This window comes from Sodiomyces alkalinus (assembly GCF_003711515.1).
Source record: "Sodiomyces alkalinus F11 unplaced genomic scaffold SODALscaffold_11, whole genome shotgun sequence".
NCBI classification, from domain to species: Eukaryota; Fungi; Ascomycota; class Sordariomycetes; order Glomerellales; family Plectosphaerellaceae; genus Sodiomyces; species Sodiomyces alkalinus.
Window position 1 is genome coordinate 356,136 of NW_021167089.1, and position 14,596 is coordinate 370,731.

Here is a 14,596-nt window from a genome sequence, read left to right on the forward strand (position 1 = left end):
TTTTTCTTCGTCTTTTCACCTTCCTAACCACCGCCAACTCATCTTTGACAGGGGTACTTCGAGCCGCCGTGTCAGGGTATTCAACTTCGAGGGCCAGAGACTATCGGAGATGGAACCGTACTCGAGCTTCCTCCAGCAGAGCCGAGGATCGCCCATTTCGGCCACGGCGTTCCACCCGCACCGGCCCATCTTGGGCTGTGCTTCTCGGGGCGACTACAACATCAACCTCTTTACGTGTGAGAATACCGAGGCGGTCCAGCCACGTGCCTAAGGTAGCTGGCGGGAGGAGGCCGAGAAGGGAATTGGGGTTGACGAAAGAGAGGAAAGGGGGTTGTCAAGAGTAGTCGAGTCGAGCTGAGAAAGTCCGATATCGCTGACACTTGGAGACTATCATTCAAGGGAATTTGTTTATGCATGGCTCGTAGGGTGCTTTTCGCTTTTTTTTTTTTCTTCTTCCTTTTTTTCCTTTTTTTTTGGCATTTCTGCCTTTCCATGAACTGCATCATGAGGCGTTTTGAGATGGCAGGCCTTGGGCCATATTTTCCGTCTTCGCGACCTTTCCATTTCTTTCCTCTCTTTCTCTACCGCTTTCTTTTACCCTCCCTCCCTCCCTCCCTCTCTTCGTATTTGTTTTTATTCTTGTCGGGTTGAGTCTGGGAGGGTTCTGCGGCTAATTACAGGAAGAGGCATGCAGTGTGTAATTAAAGGTTCTTTGCGCCTTGTGCAGCATCCTAAGAGACTTATTACTGGTACGGATTCTGATAAACTAAGCATCATTGGGGATAATCTATCTCTTCCCTCTGGTGTAATTTATCCACATGAGGCCGAGGGCGTGGTGTTGTGTTGTGGAATAGGGGGATTTCCCTTGAACTCCATTGGCTCCTAAACTGTATAATTGAGTGGCCATGTTGTTTACAGAGTAGAGTACAATAACGCGTATATCGGGTCGTTATCGATAAGCTGGTCCCGATAAGCCAGATAGGTAGGTACCTTAGGTAACGATCGAGGAGGGGTTCGATTCATGGACCTCAAAAGTCACCCCGCCATTGGAAATTTGACAGGAGTCACGTCCAAACAACACACACACACCTCACCTTTCTTCAAACGATCGACTCGCCTCTCTGAACGATACGACAATTTAACGAATTCCTTTCTTACAGCGAAAGAAGAGACAGAAAGAAAAGAAGAAGAAAAGATAACGAAAAAAATTATAGAAACCATTTAGGCAACGTCCCATCGTCGACATGGCCGACGCTCCCGCCACCGACCCCGCGCAAGCCGCCGCCGCCGCCGCCGCCTCTCCTTCCAATAACCCATCCCCTCCGACCGGGGATAATGGCGGTGATGCCGGCGGCGAGAAGCAGTCCAAGAAGGGAGCCAAGAAGGCCGAAGCCAAAGCGAAAAAAGAAGCCGAAAAGGCTCGCAAGGCCGCCGAGCGCGAAGCCGCCGAGGCCGCCAGGAAGGCCGCCGGCGGCGCGGCCGGAGGTGAGGACCTGGCCAAGGACAACTACGGCGACCCGAACCACACGACCAAGGTGGAAGCGGAGCGGGTGCACCTGCGCGACCTCGGGGAGGAGCACGTCGGCAAGAGCGTCAAGGTGCGCGGCTGGGTGCAGAACTCGCGCATGCAGGGCGCCAAGATGTGCTTCGTCGAGCTGCGCGAGGAGCGCAACTGGGCCGTGCAGGGCGTCATCACCGCCAGCGCCGAGGGGAAGCCCGTCTCCCGCCCGATGGTGAAGTGGGTCGGCGCCCTCCCGCTCGAGTCGTTCGTCCTGGTCGAGGCTACCGTCCAGAAGCCGCTCGAGCCGGTCAAGAGCTGCAAGGTCAGCCTGTACGAGCTGCACATCACCAAGTGCTACCTCGTCGCCCGGGGTCCTGAGGTGCTGGGCCTCGGTCTCGCGGCTGCGAACCGCGCCATCTCGAGCTTCGATGACGAGGAGCATCCCGCTCCCGCTGCTTCTGCTGCTGCTGCTGCTGCTGCTGCTGCTGACGGGACTACTGCTGTCGAGGCGGCTAGGGAGGGTGTCGAGGGCGTTACTCTCGACGGCGTTCCCGCTGCTAGTATGATCACCCATCTCAACAACCCGGTCATGCACAAGCGTGCCCCCGTGCAGCAGGCCATTGCCGATGTCCGCATGGCCACCCGGAAGCTCTTTGCCGAGTACCTCGATTCCCAGGGCTTCGTCCAGTTCGAGCCTCCCTGTCTGATCGGGGCCGCATCGGAAGGCGGCGCCAACGTCTTCGTCTTGCCGTACTTTGATAAGACTGCCTGTCTGGCCCAGTCTCCCCAGTTCTACAAGCAGATTGAGATTGCCGGTGGCCGAAAGAGAGTATATTGCATTGGTCCCGTTTTCCGTGCCGAGAACTCCAATACCCCGAGGCACATGACTGAGGTCGGTTACCTGTCCTTTTTTTTCCTTTTCGTTTCTTTTCCCCCCTTCATTTGGCTACCGGGAAATCTAATGTCTACCAGTTCACCGGTCTCGATCTCGAAATGGAAATCGAAGACGACTATCACGAGGTGCAGGACATGCTCGAGAAGACCCTGCTCTACATCTTCCGTGGCCTCGCGGAACGCTGCGCCGAGCAAATCGAGACCATCCGCGCCGTCTACCCGTCCGAGGACTTCCTCCTGCCCGAACCGGGCAAGGAAGTCCGCCTCACCTTCGCCGAGGGCCAGCGCCTCCTCCGCGAGGAAGGCCCGGAGGAGTTCCGCAACGTGAGCGACTTCGAGGACATGTCCACCCCGCAAGAGAAGGCCCTGGGCGCGCTCATCCGCGCCAAGTACAACACGGACTTCTACGTCCTCGACAAGTTCCCCGAGGAGGCCCGCCCCTTCTACGCCCTCGAGGACCCGGCCGACCCGCGCGTCACCAACGCCTACGACTTCTTCATGCGCGGCCAGGAGATCCTCAGCGGCGGTCAACGTATCCACGACCCTGCCCTCCTCGAGGCCCGCATCCGGAAGAAGGGCATCGACCCCAACTCCCCCGGTATCAAGGAGTACATCGACGTCTTCCGAAGCGCCGGCGTCCCGCCCCATGGCGGTGGCGGTATCGGCCTCGACCGCGTCGTCGCTTGGTTCCTGAACCTGCCCTCTGTGCATTTGACGAGCTACTACCCTCGCACGCCCAAGAGGCTGCTTCCGTAGAGGTCTTTACCGGAATGGAGAGACAAGAATGGCGATGATAAAAGGGGGGTGGTAAGATATCCCCGATCGACGGGGTTGTAACTCCATGTAGAGAGGCGGACGTATAGGCATAAAAATGATTTACACGAAGGATTAGGATTAGCCGTCATGAAATAAAGAAATTGAAAACACATTACCATCAGAGACATATGTCCAAGGTAGATGCCAATTATTCACGACAAATGATAAGTTAGTATCTGCAGCGGGCATAATAATTAAGAGGGGGAATTCCCACTTCCTGTTGCTCATCTCAAGTCGGAATGGCAGAATATTGAAGCCAAGGACACGCTCTCTTCTATTTCAACCAATTACTATTACACCTCTAAGCACCCAGGGTATTGTCCAAGCATTTATTCCTTTTCTCGCCCCAAGTGGCACCGTCCTATACCCCCTATACAGCTTGACAAAAAGTAAAAAAAAAAATAAACCGCGATAACAAAAAGTCTTTCATAAGGATCGTAAGAAATGTAAGTATGTTCCCTGTCCAAGGATAGTTCATATGTGTATATATGTATGTGTATGTGTTTTCTCCTTTGTACGATGTTGTATCGGCCTCATAGTTGCTTCGATGATTGACATGGTAAAACGAAAAAGAGGAGGGAATGATGAGAGCGCAAGAGCCATGCCACCTTTGGCTAAGCTCAGAACACAGCAACAACGACCATGGCAGCCACGGCCGCACCGAAGCTGGCGGCGACCTTACCGGCACCGGCCCGGACGGGGAAATCCAAGTCCGGGTCGGAAGATTCGGAAGGCAAGACGCCACCGCTACCGACAGGGTCCGAAGCGCCCGGAGCCACGGGGGTAGGAACTACGGGGGTAGGAACCACGGGGATGGCCTCCACGCCGGAGGTGGTGAAGCCGACCTCGGGAACCTCAATGGTGGACTGGATGACGGTGACGACCGGGGAGCCCTCGATGGTGGAGCCGTCCGAGACCTGGGGGACTGTGAGGGTCGTGTCGACGACGATGGTGGTGTAGTGGGCATCGGTGGGCACCGGGGTGGGGGCGACGGTGATGACGGTGGTGATGGGGTCGGCGCCGGTGATGATGGCGGGGTTTTCGGGGATGTGCCCAGCGCAGATACCCTGGAAGAACTTGACGGCCTCGGCGATGATCTCGTCGGTCTCGCCGTGGGCGTAGACGCAGGTGAAGATGTGCTCGACGAAGAGGGTGTCCGGGCAGTAGCAGGCGACGTCGGTGTTGTCCGAGCAGGCGACGGAGAACAGCCATGTGTTCAGGCACTTGGGGACGACGTCGGGGCAGGGGAGAGTCTCGATGGGAGACGCAGGCCCGGTGACAGTGGGGGCAGGGACTTCGGGCTGTTCGGGCTGGGGTTGCTCGGGAGTCTCGGGCTGCTCGGGCTGAGGTTGCTCGGGCTGAGGTTGACCAGGTTGCTCCGGCTGAGGCTGACCGGGCTGCTCGGGAACGACGGGCAAGGTGCCAGTGGGCTCAGGAGTGAGGGTGATAGTCTCAGTCACATCACAGACAGTAGTGGTCAGGGGGACGGTGACGGTGACGACGGGAGGAGTACCACCAGCGCACTCGGGAATCTCAGGACCACAGTCGGTAACGGTGGATACGATGGTGGTGAAGATGGTCGAGATGGTAGTATAGGTGGTGACCTCGGTGATGGGCTCCTGGGGCACCGCTGGCGGCTGAGAAGAGACAGGGGGCTGGCTCTGTTCCGGGATGGCGCTCGAGGTGCTGGAGAAGACGGGAGGCTGGGTCTCGCCGGGGAACTCGGGAGCCTCGGAAGACTGAGGGGGGTTGGATGGAACGGGAGGCTTGGACTCGGCCGGGGAGCTCTCGGCAGGAGTGCTCTCGGCAGGCGTGCTCTCGGCAGGCGTGCTCTCGGCAGGCGTGCTCTCGGCAGGCGTGCTCTCGGCAGGCGTGCTCTCGGCAGGAGTGCTCTCGGCAGGAGTGCTCTCGGCAGGCGGCACGGCGGAAGAGGACTTGGGGGCCTCAGGCTGCTCGGGTTGTTCGGGTTGTTCAGGTTGTTCAGGCTGCTCGGGTTGTTCAGGCTGCTCGGGCTGCTCGGGACTCTCAGAGGGTAGAGGAAGCTCGGAAGTAGCAGGAGGAAGGACAACAGTGCTGAGTGTAGTAGGGGGAGGAAGCGTGGGAGGCGCAGGGCCCTTGGGGGGCTTCTTCCTCTCGCAGTCAAAACCGATCCTCCAGATGTTGACGAAGCAGTTGTTCCTGGAGCTGCGAGGCTGCCTGGGGTAGACGACGGTGACGTTGATGGCGCCACCACACTGCGTGTTCTTCACGGTGGTACCCCGGCTCGAACAGGTGGCCCGGTGGCGGCACTGGCTGCCGTCGGGCATGTCGTAGTGGAACTCGAGGTCGCAGTCGAACTCGGGGGTGACTTCGAACCAGTCGATGGAGAACTTCTTGCCGGAGCCGAACGAAGGGGACTCGGCCTTGGTTAGGCCGCAGACACCGCCGATGGCCCTGTCGTTGAAACGCGACACCTTGGATTCTAAGGCCCAGCCCTTGAAATCGAAGCCGGCATAGTTGCCGAAGTTACCAGGGACCAGGTCGCGCCAGTCGAAGCCGTTCCTCTGGTGGTCGTCGAAGCAGTCGTTGTCGATGTTGTCAGGGCAGGTGAAGGGGTTGGCAAAGCGGAACTGGGGGTGGACCGTTAGATCAGGCTCGGTGCGCATGGGTTTGCCAGCCGTATGTGGCAAAAGTTGTGTATGTTAATGAGGGTGGAACTTACAGTAGCGGTAACCTCGCCAAGGCTGGCGGCAAGGGCCAAAAGAGGCAGAAGAGTCTTCATGATTGCTTGAGAAACCGAATAAATATATACCTTCCAGCCTGTGGTAGTATCGTTCGAAAAGAGAGAGGAGAAACAAATCAAGATAGTGTTGTTAACGATAATAGCTCAAGGGAAGCGAGTGGCCTTGGGCTTACAAACGAAGGTGAAAGGGGTGGGGGGAAGAAGAAAAAGAAAAAAAGAACGACTTGAGGGTAGTCGAACGAATGGAACTCAACAGGAAGAAATGGCGATGAAGTGGAAGACAAAGACAAGAACGAAGCAGTAGGTGGCCGGGGGAACAAAGACCAGCTATATATCAGAGAGGAGGAGGGCAGCTATGCCTGTCCCAAAGGGTTACACTGTCGGCCCGTCATTGAAGGAGATCGATCTCCTTTGCCCCGTATCCTCCAGGACCGGCGCTTCAGGAGGGTCTTGGAGAGCTATTCGTAGACCCTTGCAAATGGGTCGGTTGACGAAGTTGCTGTCGTCGGTATCTAGGGCGACTCCGTACTAGACAAAACGGACCGTTTACCTGAAGAACCGGCGGCTTCGTGCAGCATCCATGCACCAAGTGGGACTCGGCTTCTTTGCTCGCATTGGCCTCCCGGGAGGCGCCCCTGTGGGAGCATCTATGTACAACGTAAAGCACCGATCGACCTTTGAAAGACCACCAAGCATGGATATCCGTACTTCGTACACCGGGCCTGGCTTCGCCTAAGGGCGATCCTGGCCTGGGGAGGATCGAACTTGGAAGAAAGAAGCACGTCGATTTCGTGGCATCATGGACCGGGGGTTGACAGGAGGGACAAAGCCAAGGATGAAACAACTCGGCAAACAACTTTGGGATGTCTTTGGAGGTGAAGTCCGAGCACTGAGCGCTGTGATGTCGATGGTGGAGTCACATGTGAGGGTGAGGGAGACGCAGACGGTGACCCCACATTTCCCATCGCAGGGTTAACCGCTTTTAGTAATACACCTGATTTTGGGACAACGCTTTCAGGGGTGGCTTGCATGTTTTGGAGCTTAATTAAGGGGAGTAAAACGTCCGGCCCCAGACGAAGTCGAGGTACGGCGTATACCTAAGGTACCTACCTACCTTAAGGTACATTAAGAGACCAGGAGCGAATACGGATACAGATGTAGATGTATCTTCGAAACGCACCTGGTATGGATACGATACTTCGTATGAATCTTTTGTTCTAAGGGACCTTGGGAGGAAAGAAATGGGAATACAAATGACAAACATTAAATCAACGGACGATAAAGACCGTAGCCGCCCAAGGACCCAAAAAGGGAGAGACAACTTAACGGGACGGCCTTGTATTCGAAGTCGACCGACGAAACATTCTACAAAGTACTTGGTCCCAACCGCCCCCGTCAGCGCGCTACTGCAGGTACGATTCGGCGATTCGGCGATTCGGCTTTCCTGTGGTCCAATCGTGTGTTCTGTCGTCGACGATGCAAAAAGTTGGTATAAGTGCATCGTTCCCCCCCATCGGTCCATAACCGCCTAATAATACGCACTCCAATACTGGGCGATATAAACGCATAATGTTTGGCACGCACGGAACAAAACAATCGCTCGCCCGAGTAAGAAACCAGACTAGCCTAGTAAGTTCCTATCAGTTGATCGGATTTCGTTCTTCTCCTCAGAGGCATACAACGTACAGGGAGCGCTACTCCATACTCTGGACTGAGGTAGTAACCGCATCAAGACCCGTACCGGTAAGCTCGGCGGTTTTCTTGTTGGCAGAGGAGGGGCCGCTGGGAGGTTAGCGGACGAACGAGGCCATTCGCGCGTTTCACGTTTCACGTTTCACGTTGCAAACCTAATGGCACTGCTACCAATGTAGTCAACGGCTCACAGCTGAATGCGACGCTGGCGGTGGGTACCGTTGTAATTGTGGGCCCCCAGATGGGACAAAAGCCCCGGCGGGGTCCAAGCTTCTCTATACCAGGGGCAACACATCTCCGTATCGTATGTAGTGTACATACCTAAACAAGCTAATAAACAGCCGCAAGTCAACTCGACTGGACGGTCTGGAACTCTTTGGCTTGCCGATTTTCAGAGCAGTGGCCATAGCGTGCCTAACCTATCCACCTGGTCGGGTTGTGCGGTGTAGCGTGGGCTTCACGTACGAAATAAAGTATGAAGGCATTTATTAGTATAAGGTAAGGTAACTACCTAGGTACTTCGTTGGTGTATCGCCACAGCTCACGACTTGTCCTGCTAACAGCAAAGCCGTTAACCTGAGGTCAAGTCTTGTTGTTTCGGGGTGAGAAGGGGGTTACGCCACCAACTTCACCTGAATCTGTGAATACGAGAAGAACACAGCACCCCTCTTTTTTTTTTTCCTATTTTTTTTCTTAACCATTTGACACCCAGAAGATTCTGTCCGACCAAGTTATTAGCTGCTCTATATTTGGAGTGCTATGCGTACGAAGTATAGATCAGAGACCGTAAGGATAAAAGGGGGCGGAAATAAAATGTCCTATCGTGTAAGTCCAACTCGTACCGATATACCACACTATAGACCAGGAATAATCGGAGTATGCTGTCGCCTATTTCGGGTTCGCACAAGGACTGCAATGTCGGGACTGTTGTCATGTGACTGAAGTCTCGCCAACCTCGGACGACAGAAACCGAGAGATGGTAAAGGTGTTCGCGACGACTTCGACGACTTCGACGAGTCAGACCTATGGTCATTATCTCCTAGCTGCATGGTAGTGCTGTGGAGTAGACCCGGTGTGCGCTTTCCAACCTTGGTGCCGAAAGAACCTGTCTCCTCTGTTCTGTTTCTTAGGAGGATAATCCCACAAATCAATGTTCACGAAGCAGCCTAGAGAACTATACAAGGTATTCGTACATGACGCCAGCTCAGAGTCCCTGGTTATTAGATGCTACAATATACGTATACACAACCCTGGCCCGTATTCTGTCCTAGCTTGGCTGGCCCGGTATGAGCATTATGTAGTTGGGGTTGAGAGCTCCATAACACTCCCGCCTGCCTGCAGTGGCTCACGAGCAATAATAGGCTTGAGGTATTTTGATGTTCCAATTTTGGATGTTCGAGCCTCGTCGTTGCTAGGAAGGATGCCGTGGGATTCTCTCGCTGTCGCTCGTATGGTATGTCCAAGTGAGAACTGTCTAGACGCATTCCGCGTGTAATAATAATCCCCTCATCTCCCCTGCTGCATCCGTCGAAGCCTCTCCTCCGCCGCCCTGGCTCTCCGCTCCCTCTCCAACCGCATCCGCATCTCGGGCGTCAACCCCCTCGCCTCCTCCTCCCTCCGCTCCTGTGCCGTCTTCAACGGACCCCTGTTGTCCAAGCCCGCCGCCGCTGCGACCTTCTTTGCCGTCGTCTTGACCGTCGGTCCCTCACGCTTGAGCCTCTCCTCCTCCGTGCGCCGCCTCTCGGCCTCCTTGGCCTCCCGCTCGGTCCGCTCCCTCGCCTCGCGCTTGTCGGCGTCCGCCTTGCTCAAGGCCGCGGGCACGTGCGCGGCGTCCCAGACCCACTTCGCCTCGCCCAGCTCAGACCGTGCCACGCGGAACGCGTCGCGTGTGGCACGTTCGCCGGCGAGCTCGAAGGGAGTCTTTCCCTGTTCGTTTGTCGCTGTAGGGTCGGCGCCGCCGCGGGTGAGAAGGCCGAGGACGATGGGCGCCGCGTTCTGGTGGGCGGCTAGGTGGAGTGGGGTGGGTGCGTGGTGGTTTTGATCGAGGGGCACGAAGCGGAACTCCGGCGAGACGGAGTTGGTCTGAAGGTAGTTGAGCAGGGCCGGCAGCTTAGAGCGGCGTATGAGCGCTTGGATCTGCGAGGTGTGTAGGAGAGCCGTCTCCTCCTCTTCGGAGGGCTTCGGCTTGGCTGGTTTAGGGGTCGCTGGTTTGGTGGAGGCGATGGACGCGTCGGTAGGCGGTACGATGGGCTCCCGGGACGGGCTGATTTCCCGGACCTTGAGCCGCGTGAGCTCGATGAAAGAGCGCATCAGCTCATTTTGCGTAGCCCGTCGCGTGCTGAAGGGGAACCCACGGAGGCGGGAGTCGTTGTGCCGCAGCACCTGACCGTCGTATGGCCCAAACAGCGTTCTGCGGTTCGTGGAACCTGTGGCACGCACAAAGAGCAGCTCGGCCGTGTCCAGCAAGCCCTTCCAGTCCTGCAATAGCCCCCTGACATCATCGACCAAGGCCTGCTCATTATATCGACGTAGACTCGAACCAGCCGAGTGCGCGTTGCCCTTTGAGTTGTCGTTGGCCGACTGCGAGCCACCCTGTTGCCTCCTGGTGGTGTACCGGTGGAAGGTCTTATGGGCGAGGACGGTGGCCTCTCGATTCAAGGGACCACCCGCGTTTTTTGTTTGTCTTGGGGGCAGAGCCACGACCATAGCGGCGAAATGACCCCCTCCAACCATACAAAGGAAGAAATGGGGTCCTTTATAGGCAATCTCGGGAAGGCTGCCATCCTTCGCTGGCTTGGGCATGGCAATGGGTTCGAGTTGTTTTCTCTTGACGACGTCGACGAAACTGTGCTCATCCCGAACATCTTCGGCAGTCAGGACAGCCCGGTAGAGCCCAAAGTAGGTGTTCGTCGGCAAGAGGGATGAGCTAAACCATATCAACGGAGGTTTCCCACGGTTTCGACTGCGTCTACCGGTGGCGGCCTCCTCTTCGCCATCCTCGTTTCCGCTTGCGTCGATTTTCATCTCCGCGATGGTCGCCTGCTTCTTGAGGAGGGTAATTAATGTCGATTCCTTTCGTGAGCCATCATCTCCCGAGTCTGAATCAGACGAGTCGGAGCCCGACAGACTTTCATCGAGATCTGGGAGGCAGCCTGTTGTTAGCGCATGGTCTGCACCGAAATAGAACGGAACGTAGGAATCAAGTATCTGCACGGCTAAGGCCTCTCGACATCTCCCAGGACATACTCTCAATTAGCTTTTCGAATTCAACCTCTGCGACAGGTTTGTCCCCTCGGAGCTTTTGTTTTAGGTTGTAGTGATGCCAATCGGATTTCAGATGGCTCCTCTGCTCCTGGACGGAAGCGAAGCTCAGCCCGCAAAGGGAACAAGCTTGGGACCCGACGACGTTTTCCGAAGCGTCATCGTTGTCTTTCGTGGGCGAGCTCGAGGTGTCGGAGATCTGAGGCTGGTTGTCGACGTCGGGTTTGAGGGCGAGAGTGGCGAGGACTTCCGGGGGGAGATCGTAAACTTTTTCGAGGTGGGAAGGTCAGCGATGATGATAACACCGATGGCGGGGTACCTTGGTGAGGTGTGATTCGTACTATACAACGGTCGCCGGAGCAAGTCTTCGGTCGTCTTGTCCATCGCGCTCGCGCTCGCGCTGGCGCTGGCGCTCATCCTCCGGGCGTGCGTAGTTGGCCAAACGGATGGGGATCGGAGTCGCTGACACTGGAGAGATGCGGCGTTTAAAGAGCTCAAGCTTGATGCTTGGTTTCGCACTTCCCTTCAACCCGGCGGGTACGTATTCTTAGCTTTGACTTCCACGTTGGTAAACCCCATCCCCACCTTTTATATAAGGTACAGGTACCTTAAGGTAAGGTAAGTACCTAAAGGTAAGGTAGGTATCCTACAAGGTACACTTTTGTAGTCATCAACGGTTATTATTCAGGCAGCCACGGCGGTGACTCCCTCGGTGACTCTTAAAATGACTCCTTGAATACGCTCGTCCAGTAAGTGGTCTCCGACAGACTAATCAATGAGAAGAGGACTATGAGGCCAGGAGATATGAGGCCGTAATGTTTTATGTGGTGCTTGAAATCGTCCAGCCCAGCTCAGGCCAAAGTACAAAAGGTACCTTACCTTACCTATCTGAGGTAAGGTAATTGAAAAGTGAGAAGTTACGACCCATGCTGACATAAGCCACAAACGCGAACGGCAGATCTCGACTCGACGTCAGTGATGATATCACCATCTCAACAGCGACGGTCTCACTTGCTCTGTACTCCGTACGAATACAACACCTGCTTGTACCTCTCAAAACTTCCAGGTCCACAGGGTTGACCGCAACATGTTGCTCTCCGTAGTGCCTCATGTCTGATCCTATAGAGGCCTTAGTCCACCGTCCGTCCTACCCTGCGCGATCGTTCATTGGATGAGTTGGGCTTGTTCTCAGCTGTCGAGCTATGCTTCCTCGGGAATCTCAGCTCCGGGTTCGTTCTTATACGTAGCACGCTTGGTTTAAGCGCGAATCCAGTCCTGGCAAAGGTCTTACGAGATCAAGGGACTGGAAGTATATATAAGGTAGAGGACCCTTCACCTGTCTGTTCTCTTAGCGCCTTCTCCGTCTCTACACGTTTACGTACCTGTACTCTTCCCGACAAACATCTCCTCCCCAAACCTACCTGTACCTTACTCGACCCATATCAAAGCCACATCAGTCAACAAAGCTCTCTCTCTTCCTCCATTCCCCTGTACACCACCATCATCCAAGCTTGGGCCCTTGTACCTGTTGACCATGGACTTCATCAACAAAATGACGGCCGACAAATCGGGCGCCCAAAAGCCGCAGATGAGCACTCAAGAAAATACAAGTTCGGCCGTCAGCGGCGGCAGTGGCCAGGGTCTTATGGACAAGGTCAACTCCATGACGGGAGGTGGTCCTCAAAGCGAGAAGAACGAGGACTACCTCGACAAGGGTGGGTACTGAACCTCTTACCCTCCAAACACCCCGAATAACCAACCCTGTGTTGTCCTATTGCTAAACCAAACGGCCTCTTTCATTGCATCTTAGGCGTCGACTTTGTCCAGGAGCATGTCTTAGGTCAGGACCAACAATCCAACGAAACCGCTGCCGAGCAGGCCAAGGACGAGGTCATCTCCGACACCATCCGCTCGAAGTACAAGGGGGCCACCGGTTCCGAATTTCCCGTTCCTGATAAAGTATGCCCAGTCCCTTGCCGAGAATCTTTGTTGTTTTATGAGGCTCTCAGGTGTTGGTTTTAACCGTCAATTCACTAACTGGACTGGACTCGTAGGATAGGAAGTATGGCTCCTCGTAAGGCGGCCCATCCGTCCGCGTATGAATCCCTGTCCGGTGGACTGTTGTCGGCGGATGATCATGGTCTATTCTGTGTCGATGCTTCTTAAAGACAAGTCGTCACCGGGAAAAGTCCAATTAGACAGCGAATATGCACACTGTGACTTGGTTTCTTCCTTGTGTCGATACCTCCATGAACCATCGTGTACTATACTCCCGTGTATTAGGGCTGTCACGACTCACAAGTCTTTAGAAATGATTCTCGGGCGGAAAGCTTCGCGGTCTTGAATGTCGCCTCACTGGGATTCCAATGATTTCTCATGGCCCACCGCAAGTCCTCTTTTCATCTCGCTCTGAATTTCGACTCCTATATCGGCGGATAGCTTTTATCTTTGGCGGTCGTCCTATGACCGCTTGGTCAAATGGTGAAGCGCCGCCATACTCTCACTGGTGTCGAAGCTCTTACATACGCATCGTATGTTCACGGCACAAGAAGATAACTACAGCAAACCGTACGAGCGTACGTGGTTCAGGGTAATGTCATTGAGACCCGGGGCAACTTTATTTCCACAAGAGGTGAAGTAAAAGCTTGTAGTTTTCGACTTTCTGATGACGACCCCAATGCTTCATAACCGCCGTCCTGACATTCAGATTTTGCTTCCTCCTGGGAAACTTGGGAGTCCGCGGGGCGGACGGGAAAAAGGCGATCTACATAAAGCCATAAATACGATATCACCCACAACTACCCTTGAGGCTTCCGACTCGACAGCCTGACCGACCACTTCGACGGCATCCACGGAGGGTTGTCACCGAGGATGGAACTCCATCTGATGAATGCCCTCGTGTGTGACCGTCGTCGACACTGCTGTCTTGGGCTCGTAGCATGCATACATACACCAGAGCTCTGTGCGGCCCCATAAAGCTATCCAATCTTGCTCAGCTGCCTTCGAAACGCCGTGGCGGATGTGGGCTGTGTTGGAGACGTCTCAAGGGCGGTGAAGGACGTGGCGGACAGACGATGCGTTCGTTCTCCAGGACGAGATATGCGTACATGTATCTATGTACCACGTAGGTTATATGTCTTGTCCACCGCCGAGTGTTCGGCGCCGTCCCGTCAGAAGACGCGCTGGAGATAATTACATGCATCCCACATGCCAGGGTCGGGATGGTCCCCCCGGTGTACTATGAATAGCTACTAATAATACCTTGTACGCAGATACGCAGACAAAGGTTCCTGCCTGTCTGTGCAGACTCTACCCGGGTCCTGTGCGGTTGTAGCTCAGGGCCTGGCTGAAGATTGAGCAACACATGGAGAAAGCATGATAAGCAAGGGATGCTGTTCCGACGTACGTTGTTGCGTTGTATCAGCTACGTATGTGAGACTCGTCGAATGTCTTGCCCGACCTCCTCGTGTTTTGGTGTCGGCGAGTCGGAGATGAATCAGAGGACTGGCATTTGTCACTCTCACAGTGCTCACACTACGAGTGGAGTGCAAACGATATGTCTCGCTTCCGTGGCCATCTCATGTCTCCGTTAGCACTTCCACGACGGACACGATGGCATCTCGTCGGGGTTGAGGGTGCCATGTATGCTGAGCCACGTACTGACCGTTTCTCGTTTGTCCCTCTGCCTCAGAGGCCCGTGGCAATATGGA

The 14,596-nt window shown here is 55.2% G+C and overlaps 5 protein-coding genes across 5 annotated transcripts in view; 3 read left to right on the forward strand and 2 right to left on the reverse strand.

Moving 5' to 3' along the window:
* The window catches only part of SODALDRAFT_63283 (WD repeat domain-containing protein mip1), a 4,962-nt gene extending 4,482 nt beyond the window's left edge, over nucleotides 1–480 (forward strand). The window contains exon 3 of the mRNA XM_028615548.1: nucleotides 52–480. Coding sequence (XP_028463158.1) covers nucleotides 52–271 — 220 coding nt within the window. The 3' untranslated portion in view covers nucleotides 272–480. The remainder of the gene's footprint in view (nucleotides 1–51) is intronic.
* Nucleotides 481–1,180: 700 nt separating this feature from the next.
* Nucleotides 1,181–3,335, forward strand: SODALDRAFT_300760 (aspartyl-tRNA synthetase). Its single transcript, XM_028608888.1, has 2 exons — nucleotides 1,181–2,393; nucleotides 2,474–3,335. The coding sequence occupies exons 1-2, from the start codon at nucleotides 1,245–1,247 to the stop codon at nucleotides 3,149–3,151; spliced, it is 1,827 nt and encodes a 608-aa protein (XP_028463159.1). The 5' UTR covers nucleotides 1,181–1,244; the 3' UTR covers nucleotides 3,152–3,335.
* Nucleotides 3,336–3,467: 132 nt separating this feature from the next.
* Nucleotides 3,468–6,461, reverse strand: SODALDRAFT_381525 (hypothetical protein). The gene is made up of 2 exons (XM_028615172.1): nucleotides 5,913–6,461; nucleotides 3,468–5,820 (listed from the first exon to the last, which is right to left on the reverse strand). The coding sequence occupies exons 1-2, from the start codon at nucleotides 5,970–5,972 to the stop codon at nucleotides 3,832–3,834; spliced, it is 2,049 nt and encodes a 682-aa protein (XP_028463160.1). The 5' UTR covers nucleotides 5,973–6,461; the 3' UTR covers nucleotides 3,468–3,831.
* A 2,269-nt stretch (nucleotides 6,462–8,730) lies between these two features.
* SODALDRAFT_300763 (hypothetical protein) lies at nucleotides 8,731–11,299 on the reverse strand. Its single transcript, XM_028608889.1, has 3 exons — nucleotides 11,228–11,299; nucleotides 10,872–11,153; nucleotides 8,731–10,765 (listed from the first exon to the last, which is right to left on the reverse strand). Exons 1-3 carry the CDS (start codon nucleotides 11,268–11,270, stop codon nucleotides 9,132–9,134), a joined length of 1,959 nt encoding a protein of 652 aa, XP_028463161.1. The 5' UTR covers nucleotides 11,271–11,299; the 3' UTR covers nucleotides 8,731–9,131.
* A 1,121-nt stretch (nucleotides 11,300–12,420) lies between these two features.
* On the forward strand, nucleotides 12,421–12,964 carry SODALDRAFT_320710 (hypothetical protein; the record flags this gene model as incomplete). Its single annotated transcript, XM_028609556.1, has 3 exons — nucleotides 12,421–12,601; nucleotides 12,697–12,845; nucleotides 12,941–12,964. The coding sequence occupies 3 exons, from the start codon at nucleotides 12,421–12,423 to the stop codon at nucleotides 12,962–12,964; spliced, it is 354 nt and encodes a 117-aa protein (XP_028463162.1).
* Between the last annotated feature and the right edge of the window lie 1,632 nt (nucleotides 12,965–14,596).

Coding starts and splice junctions, on each gene's coding strand:
- SODALDRAFT_300760 (XM_028608888.1), top strand. CDS start 1,245: ATGGCCGACGCTCCCGCCACCGACCCCGCGCAAGCCGCCGCCGCCGCC. Junction 2,394..2,473: donor CCCCGAGGCACATGACTGAG/GTCGGTTACCTG, acceptor AATGTCTACCAG/TTCACCGGTCTCGATCTCGA.
- SODALDRAFT_381525 (XM_028615172.1), bottom strand. CDS start 5,972: ATGAAGACTCTTCTGCCTCTTTTGGCCCTTGCCGCCAGCCTTGGCGAG. Junction 5,821..5,912: donor TTGGCGAGGTTACCGCTACT/GTAAGTTCCACC, acceptor GTCCACCCCCAG/TTCCGCTTTGCCAACCCCTT.
- SODALDRAFT_300763 (XM_028608889.1), bottom strand. CDS start 11,270: ATGGACAAGACGACCGAAGACTTGCTCCGGCGACCGTTGTATA. Junction 11,154..11,227: donor GCTCCGGCGACCGTTGTATA/GTACGAATCACA, acceptor ACCTCGAAAAAG/TTTACGATCTCCCCCCGGAA. Junction 10,766..10,871: donor ATTCGAAAAGCTAATTGAGA/GTATGTCCTGGG, acceptor GCTGCCTCCCAG/ATCTCGATGAAAGTCTGTCG.